Source organism: Penaeus japonicus, unplaced genomic scaffold, assembly GCF_977035675.1.
Source record: "Penaeus japonicus unplaced genomic scaffold, GWHDUDI00000001_assembly GWHDUDI00000016, whole genome shotgun sequence".
NCBI classification, from domain to species: Eukaryota; Metazoa; Arthropoda; class Malacostraca; order Decapoda; family Penaeidae; genus Penaeus; species Penaeus japonicus.
Window position 1 is genome coordinate 27,860,432 of NW_028234418.1, and position 10,000 is coordinate 27,870,431.

Genomic DNA, 10,000 nt, shown 5'->3' on the forward strand with positions numbered 1-10,000 from the left:
AGGTAATTAATTTTACTGATATTTTTTTTATTGTGATTATCTATACATGTTATTATGTTTGCTACCGTGAAGTTGTGTTTTAGTTTGATTATATTCTATTAAGAAGTACATTTATTTCTTGGATCCTTTATTGCTATTGTTATTGTCATTGTTGTTATGATTATTATATCATTATTTTTATCATTGTCATTGTTACTGTCACCATCATTACTACTATCATCACTATCATCACCATGACCGTTATCTTTATCATCATTATAGTTATCATTATACGCATCATCATTATCATCATTGCTGTGTTGTTTTTATCGTTATCATCATAAATATCATCATAATAATTATTATCATCATCATTATCATCATTGCTGTGTTGTTTTTATCACTATCATTATAAAGATCATCATAATAATTATTATTATCATCATTATCATCATCATCAATATTATCCTTATTATCTATATCATCATGATTATTATTAACACGAAGCTTATTATCATTTTCGTCATCATGATCATTATTGCCATCATTATTATTATTATCATTGCTATTACTATTTCCATTGTTATGATTACTATCATTATCATAATAATTATCATTACCATCATTATTATCATTATTACTATAATTATTATCATTATCATCATTATTATATCATTGAAACCATTGATAATATTGTTTTTTATGATTATGGATATTAGCATCACTACTATTTTTATTGTTATTAGTGTTATTTGTATTATCTTTACTATTATCATAATTATCAATTTCATCATTACTCCTATTGTTAATCATATTTTTATTATCATTATTGTAATAGCCTAATACCTATAATTGTTATAATCATTATTTTGTTATTTTCTTAGCATGAATCTTTATTGTTATTATTATCTTTATCATTAGTATTATTCTATCTGTTGTTATACTCATTATTGTTTTCATCATGATTATTATCAATATTATTATTATCATCAAAATCATTATCATTATCACAATTATTATTATCATTAACTTCAGCATTGTCATGTTATTATCATCCTTATTATCATCATCATCATCATCATTGTAATTACTATTGTCATCATTGTCATTATCGTTATCCTTATCATATTTACCATCATTATCCGTATTATAATATTTTATGTCTTATATATATATATATATATATATATATATATATATATATATATATATATACATATATATATGTGTATATATATATACATATGTATGTATGTATATATATATATATATTATATATATATATATATATATATATATATATATATATATATATATATATATACATATATGTATATATATATAAATATATATATGCATATATATATATATATATAAATACACACACACTCACATATATGTTTGTATGCATATAACATGTCTCAGACTAGAGTCCTTTCACATTCCTGGCCGAGTTGTCCTTTCGCCTGTTCCTTTTCCTTCTGCAACAACGCCCCCCCTCCCCCCCTCCCCCTATCCCCCCTTCCCCCCCCCCTCACCGTCCGGCAACTTTCCAACGCTTTATCCAGCTCGAAAATTATATCAGTAAAGCCTTACAGAGATTCCCTTATCAAATTTACTATCTTCAACTGAATGCTTTCAATGGCTTCAGGTTTTCTGGCCGGGGGGATGGGAGGGGGAGGGGTAAGGGGGTAGGGGGAAGGGGTTAGGGGGTAGGGGGGTAGGGAGGTAGGGGGGAGGGGTAAGGGGGTAGGGGGAGGGGGTAGGGTGGGGTAGGGAGGTAGGGGGGAGGGGACAGTGGATTGGGAGTGGGGGGTGGGGGTGGGGTCAGTGGATTGGGGGGTGGGGGTGGGGTATTGGATAGAGTAGGGGGGGAGGGGGGAGGGGGTAGGTAGAGGTTCAGGGAATGATAGGGGATGGGGGGGTAGGGGGGGAGGTGGATGGTAAAAGTCTTATGATATTGATTTCCTGAAGTCAGTTAACTGTAAACAAAGTTATATATATATATGTTGGCAGGACTGATTTGCTGGCTGGTTGAACTCTCTTTAATTTTAAAAGAAATTGGTTGGTGATATTTTTGCTGTCGGATCTTAATTGAATTATGTTGTTGTTGTTGTCTTTGTTTAATAAAGAATGTTGAATTATTTTCATATTTGCTTTCTTTTATTTATTATTATAATTGTTATCATCATTATTATTATCATTACTGTTGTTATTACTATTGACAGAATCATTCTTATCAACATTGCTGTATCATCATCATTGTCATTATTAGAATTATCAATGTTATATTTTCCATTATGACTTTATTTTTATCAGTATTATCATCACCATTATGATCATCACCTTTGTCCCGTTCCTGTTATCCTTATCATGAATATGATTACTTTCGCTATTGCCATTATCATTATTTTTACTCTTATCGTTTTACTATCGATATCCTCTTTATCAAATTGAATATTTCTATTATCTTTATTATTGTCATCACTAATATCGTTATTTCAAAAATTCGTTTTTTTTTTCTTCTTTTTTTTGTAATTCCACATTTAGCGTTCGACACCTTCTCTTCTGTTCTATTTTCTGTATAAGGGATTCGATCCCATGTTCTCTTCTCTATACGGTATTCGATTCTAAGTTCTTTTGCTTTTTTGTTTTTTTTTATCAATCTCGTGGAATTTCTGCACTTCACGCTTTTATTTTTCTTGTTTTCTTTATTTTGTTTCTTTGTTGTCTTTAGTTTTCTTTATTCTTTCTTTGTTCTGTAATGTCCTCGTCATCTTCACTATTATCATTATCGTTATTATTATCATTAGCGTTAGCATTATTCAGCTGGTGTTGTTATTATTATCATTTCTATTGTTATTATTGGTATCACTATTATCAATATTGTTAATATTGTTCTCATCATCATTATCATTAGTAGTAAAAGTATTATCAATATTATTATTATCATTATCATTATAATTTGCATCATTACTATCATCATCACACCTATTATCCTCATTGACAGGATTATGTATATTATCATTATTATGATTTTTATTATCATCCTCATTATCATTTTCATTATTTTTAGTAGCATTATCATTATCATTAATGCTAATATTATTATCATTATTACTCTATTCAGTGTTATTCAAACAATCATTACTATTACCATTGTTACTATCATCATCATAATCATTATTACTGTTATTGTTATTTTGATTGTTATCATTATTGCAACTACTTTTGTTATTCTTATCACTATTTTTGTTTCTTTTTTGAGGGGATATCCTTTATTTGGGGGGTTATTATCATTATCATTATTGCTAATGTCATTATTGTTTTTACTTTTTGTCATTAGCATTAGCATTATTGTTATCATCATCATCATAATCATTACCTTTAGTATTTTAATTAGTACCATTATTGTTATTATCATTACTATTATTATTGTGTTATAATTACTATTACTATCACCATCGTTATCATCATTATCATTATTACTAATATCATTATTATCAGCATCATCATTATCATCAATATTGTTATAAAAATAATCATCGTCATCACCATTGCCATTATTACCATTATTACCATTTTACTATTGTTATCATCGTTTTAATTTTTATCATTATTGTTATTATTATTATTAGTAGTAGTACTATAGTTGTTATGATTGTTGTTAATATAGTTATCATGATTATTACAGTTATCACTATTATCATCATCATCATCATTTTTAATCACAATATTATTATCATCATTATCATCATAATCAAATATTCCTTTAGCCTCTATTATCATAATCATTAGGTTTGCCGTTATCATCATCCTCATTGTACATTATCCTTAGTAATTGCATCACCATGAACATCATTATCACAATTAAAATTACTGTTGATGTTTTTTATTATTTTCCATTTTATCGTTCAGAAATATTTTCCTTATTATGCTAATATATATTTCTTGATATTGTCATAGTTATCACTACAAACATTATCTCTGTCATCATTACATTTATCATCATTTGTATACGTATCATAATCATAATGGTTGTGATAATTGTTGTTATCATAACGTCAACTGTTATTATCAATGTCATTATTATCATCATCACTATTATTATTATTATTATTACTTTCATGGATATCATTATCATCATTATCATCTCACTTATCATCATCAGAGAGGCAATTAGGCAAGGGCGTCAGGAAAAGGGGATTATCATCATTAATAATGATGTTATTATAATCATCACAATCAATAAGTTATTATCAATCTTCTTTACATAACTTTGTTATTGCCCTCATCGTTATAATATTGTTATAACGTAACTGGTATAAGTATTATCATCATCATCATTATCAGTATTAATGTCGATATCATTAAGATTATAAGTATTATCTTAGTTATGATTCTTCCTAATATGGTTACCGGTCGAACTTTCTAGAATGGAAAAGCTTGAACCAAACCGATCGAAATTCTTATCACCAAATAGATCACAGATTTAAAAAAAAAATCTTTCATAGAATAGTATATGCATTTTTTTTTTCTCTCATTTCCGTTCTTCTGTGCAATTTGATGTATTACTGTTGTTGTCAGGAAACAATAGATGCATTAATCACGCTGCGATTTGAGTGGCTAATGAATATTCAAGGAACGTATTTACTTATACATTTACTTATGAATATACTTATACAATACGATTCTCCGCAGTGGGAGATGAGAAATAACCCTGTTAATTGATGATAAGTGAAAGAGGCTCCGAAATATATTCCTTTAATATCTATGAGTCGAAAGTTCACTATTCATAATGTCTATTTGATATCGGATCTCTGCGTTTTCCTCCATGACACCATCGCCCTGTTTAACAAACTTAATTCGGTGTCTCTTTAGTCACAGATCACACGTCAACATAACTCGAGACTGAGAATTTTATCCGACATCTCAGCACAGGTTTATTTAGAGATAAGAGCGCGACGTCTGACAGAAAGAAAGCAAGTGTGTGTATATATAAAAAAAAAAGAGAGAGAGAGAGAGAGAGAGAGAGAGAGAGAGAGAGAGAGAGAGAGAGAGAAGAAAAAAAAAAGTAGAAGGTAGCTAGCTGGCCGCACTCATGGCAGCTTTTTAAACGACGTCTTGTGATTTCTGGATCCCCTTTACGAGACATCTGATCGTTCCCTTGTGGAATTCGACTTTCTATTCATATGATTTTATTATGTAAACCTTAACGTCCCTGGCTTGTCTAACTTGTCTGCAGACTCGACCAGATGCGTGCGAGGGACGTGCGGACGGTCTGACATTAGCTAATTCGCATATTCGCACAGACTTTTGCAGCATTTATATTCTGACACGGCGCTTGAACTCCCGAGGTATGCAGGGGATGTGTCCGGTGTCCATACTCCAGACACTCGCGTCGGTGGAATGATGGATAGAAAAGGGTCAGGGGATTGAGATAAAGGAATGGCGAAGCGAGATGGAGGAGTGATTAAGATGAGGATTGAGAAAATGATGGAAATTGAGAAAATGATCAAGATGAAGGTTATGGAAATGTTCAAGAATATGATTAAGGTTTGGAGAAAATTGTTTAAAAAAAAACTTGATCAATTAAGATTGAGGAAGACCAGTAGTAAGAAGAAAAAAACGAGAAAGAAAGAAAAAAGAACTGAGAGAATGATCAAAATTAGGAAAATCACCAAGCTTCAAATCGAGATTAAGATCAATTGTCTTAATTAATAAGACGAGAGCAGATTCAGACACCGCGTTAGTTGGAGAAGAAATCATCGCATCGTATTATTCTGCTCACGTCTCGAAGAAGCAAGTCTGTGAGCTTCTTATCACTTACAAATATTGTGTCTTGTCTTGTTGGGCGTCCTGTCGTGTCGTTGCGGGCGGAGTCATGTTAAGGCGAAAATGAGGAACTTCATGATGCAAGACAGATACACTCGAGTTTGTGATAGTTGTATAATTCATGATTAAGGACACAAGGCAAGACAAAGATTCAGTGATCATAAATAATAAAAGGTTTCGTGGTGACTGGTTATCTGTGTTGGAGGAGTTAATGATGTACTTCTGTACTATTTGCACTTGGTTTATTTTCAACAAGATACAGTGGCACACGATCGTAATTACAGAAAGAATATTCATTAATGATAAAGGAAATTAATCAATCAGTTTGTTTAAGTTTAATTGTAACACAAAGACGCCAGCATAGATGTCTCTTGTGTTGTTGATTTCTTTTTACTTGTTTTTTTTTAATCTCTCTCAGCACTTACGTGTATTTCTAAACTTGATAAGCATCAAGTTTACAAATCACATTTACATTCCTCTCATAACCACGCGAAATTATGCCGATAGCTTCTTTCGCTCGAAATGACATGAATGAGAACGAGTAACTTCGCTGAGCGAGATAACTACGTCCGTTACATCTCTGGCTCTTTGAAGTTGATTCTTTATTCATTTACATATATCTTTTACATTTTTTTCACAGGACATGCTTCGTGAAGAGACATTACATAATCCTCTTCAACAAACAAACACTTTGAAGGAACACAATACTTAAAGAACTACTTAACGCGATCAACTCTTAAAACAATAACAGAAAAAAAAAAATGCAAAAAAAAAACACACTTTTTTTTTTTTTAATGCTCTTTCTAAACTTGATAAGTTTACAAATCACATTTACATTCCTCTCATAACCACGCGAAATTATGCCGATAGCTTCTTTCGCTCACGAGTAACTTCGCTGAGCGAGATAACTGATTCTTTATTCATTTACATATATCTTTTACATTTTTTTCACAGGACATGCTTCGTGAAGAGACATTACATAATCCTCTTCAACAAACAAACACTTTGAAGGAACAAAACATAGATTAAGGAGAGCTATATAAAAGCAATCTAAGGGGACACAGGAAGGACGGACAAAAGGGAGTTTGTGATGAGATCTGTGATGGCGATCCTTACTTTACAATAAGTTTGGGTCACTCCATCAAGCTAGAATACTTAAAGAACTACTTAAACGCGATCAACTCTTAAAACAATAACAGAAAAAAAAAAAATGCAAATGTGAGATACTAGGTGCAGAAGCTAGATAACCTGTATCTAGCGGGAAATCGCTAGATAAAAAAAACACACAATCTAGCGTTGTCCAAGCCACAATTACTACGGTTTAATAAAACATCTAAAATGTATGTGCACAAAAAAAAAAAAAATCCTTAGATATTAACGTCCCTCACTCATGGATGGAGTCCAGCTCCTTCTCCAGGTGTAGGGTCTTAGGATAAAGGGGTTTGGATTTGGGTGCGTAAAAAATGGATTAGGAGCATAAAAAAAATGGAAAGTAACAAAGGATGAAACATGTTTTTTTTTTTTTAATGCTCCCTAGAACTTATGACTGTATTGAAAGTTTCTGGTATGAGAAGTTATTGGGAGGCGTGGGAGACTTAGACAGCATTATAGAAGGATATTAAGGGTTGTAGGAATTATAATTACGAAGGTTCTGCTGGTTACGGATTAAGCTATTGAAAGGTTATTGTGAGATATGCAGCGTGTCCCCAACACAAGAGGGAATCTTCTAAAAAGGGTTCTACCTAATGGCTGTTTCGCAAGGTATCTGTAGCATAGGACATACTCTCCTATCATCAGAAGTTTTCATTCTAACAACTACACACAACAATTTTGTGAGGATTTATACCTGTAGGTTATTCTCCACAAAACAAGGAGATTGTTATGCTACCTAAGGCAGTATATATGATGGCGTCATGCTTATGATGCCTTACAATCAGACCTGATCTTGTGTTGTAGCCATAAATCTTTGATTTTTTTTTTATTATTAATCTTACGTGAAATGCATTAATAACTCGTTGTAATGTATATTAGGAACGACAAACCATAAACCCCACCATCAACATCGAGGCACTGGTCGAGGTACGAATGCTTAATTTCGTGAAGATAGTCCCAATCTCTAAATTCACATTCTTCAAATGAATGTCTCCTTTGCCTTTATAGTGTCAAAAACCTGACAGACTCATATGCTAAGTGCGAACATGGTGTGAGTGCAGGGGATGTGCTTGGCCACTTGGCAGAGCCAAAGTGAGGCGGCTTGGAGAGGAGCCTGAAGCCACGAGAGCGCCGCCCCTGACGAAGCTGAACACGCCGCCGGACGGCAGGAAAGGTAGGACTCGTCGTGGAGGCGCTGCCCGGAGGACATCGGGTGGTGGTACAAAGGACGCAAAGCCGGCGCTTTGGTCTCTAGTAGATCCTTGGCTGACGGAATGAGGCTGTACGACCCTGTTGAAGGGCGTGTAAACAGCAGAGGGAGCTGAGGCGGACCCGAAGTGAATGGGGACATTCTGTATCAGGTTAGGTACTGTTGGTACCGTTGGTACAGTTGGTACAGTTGGCACCGTTGGTACTGTTGGAATTGTTGGTATATCTGTTGCTGTTGGTACTGTCCTTACCAAACCAGAGGCTGATTTTCCTTTATTGAATACTTTGAAATTGCTGGAGGTGGGCTGGCCCTTTGGAGCAAGTGTGGGACCCCGCAGACCGATGCTGAAAGAATTATCTCGACTTTGTTGCGGTCTTCCGTTGGCGCCGTCTTTGTCGCCGTGGTTTTCCAGAGGCAGGTTATGAATGTCTGGCAGTGTTGAGCGTCCAGGTGCTGGACGACACAGCCAGGCGTGGAAGGGGTGGCTGCACTTATCATTCTTTGGAGGCGGAGCTGGCGTGGGTGCTGCCTGGGCGTCCGGGAAGTCTCCTCGACCGCCTGGGGGATCCTGCTGAGTCTCGGGAGCGAGGAAGGACGCTGCAGGTTCCTCAGCGGGTGGCGGACTTGTTGTAGTGATAGGTCGAGGAGGAGGGCGAGGCCGTGCAGTAGGGACTAACTGACGCCGTTTTGGTTTTTGACACAAAAAGCTGTGGAAAGGATGACTGCAAATGTCATCCAATGTGGGTTCTGGTTCGGGCTGAGGTTCCTCCGGGTCTTGAGGAGTCCTGGGACGCTGAGGCTCGGCGTCCAAAAGACTTCCAGCTGCAGGAGATGAATCTGCGCCAGACGCGGGAGGAGGGGGAGCAGGTGTTGTCTTGGGAGGAGGCGCAGGTGTTGTCGTGGGAGGAGGAGGAGGTGGAGGCGGAGCTCGTGTGGTGGTGGTTGTGAGAGAATTGTCGGGGAAGAGGATTGAATCCGGCGCCTGGAACGAGGCATCAGGGTCCAGAATTCCTGCTTGAGGTCCTGGTGTGGTCGTGGTTGGTGGAGGAGGTGGAGAAGGAGGGGGAGGAGGAGGGGGAGGAGAAGGAGGAGGACGAGTGGGACGGGGACGAGGGCGAGGACGAGGACTCCGGCATAACCATGAGTGGAAAGCATGGGTGCAAGGGTCAGCTCCTTCCCACGAGGAGGGGGGTCGGGGAGACGTGGGAGCGGGAGCAGGAGCGGGAGCAGGAGCAGGGGCGGGGAATGGCACTTGTACCTGTGTAGGATCATTGGCAGGTTCGGCGTCTAGCTGTCCTCCCGCAGGGAAAGGGTCTTCTGTGACAGGGAACTGCCTCGCCTTCGTCGGCTTATTGCACTGCCACGAGTGGAACGGGTGGGAGCATTTGTCGTACGGGGTTGTGGTAGGCGGGGGGGTCGTACTGGGGGGAGAAGGGGGGAGCGGAAGGGGCAAAGCCTGGTCCTGGGGGAAAGGCTGTGAGGCTTCTGGGGCGTCGTTGGAGGCATCGGGGAAAACTCCAGCGCCCACGGGAGCCGGCGTGGAGGGAGGGGGCGGAGGGGGCGGAGGGGGTGGAGGGGGCCGAGTGGCACGGGGTCTGGACTGGGTGGGAGCCGCCCTGCACAGCCAGGAGTGGAAAGGGTGGGAGCACTTGTCGTAGGCTTTGGGTGGGGGCGAGGGAGGGCGAGAGGGGGGCGGCTGGGGCGGGGGTGGTGTGGTGGATGGCAGAGGAGCTGGATCTGGCAGAGCGTCTACTCCGTCGTTGAAGGAAGCCTCGGGGAAGAGCTCGCTGCCACTGCGGGGCGCGGGCGTCGTCGTCGTGGCAG

General features: G+C 37.6%; 1 protein-coding gene across 1 annotated transcript in view; it reads right to left on the reverse strand.

The window, feature by feature from the left end:
- Positions 1 to 6,729: 6,729 nt before the first annotated feature.
- LOC122243756 (uncharacterized) overlaps positions 6,730 to 10,000 on the reverse strand; it is a 21,538-nt gene continuing 18,267 nt past the window's right edge. The window contains exon 2 of the mRNA XM_086545345.1: positions 6,730 to 10,000. This exon is cut by the window's right edge and continues 523 nt beyond it. Within this exon, the coding sequence (XP_086401471.1) occupies positions 8,001 to 10,000 (2,000 nt within the window). The 3' untranslated portion in view covers positions 6,730 to 8,000.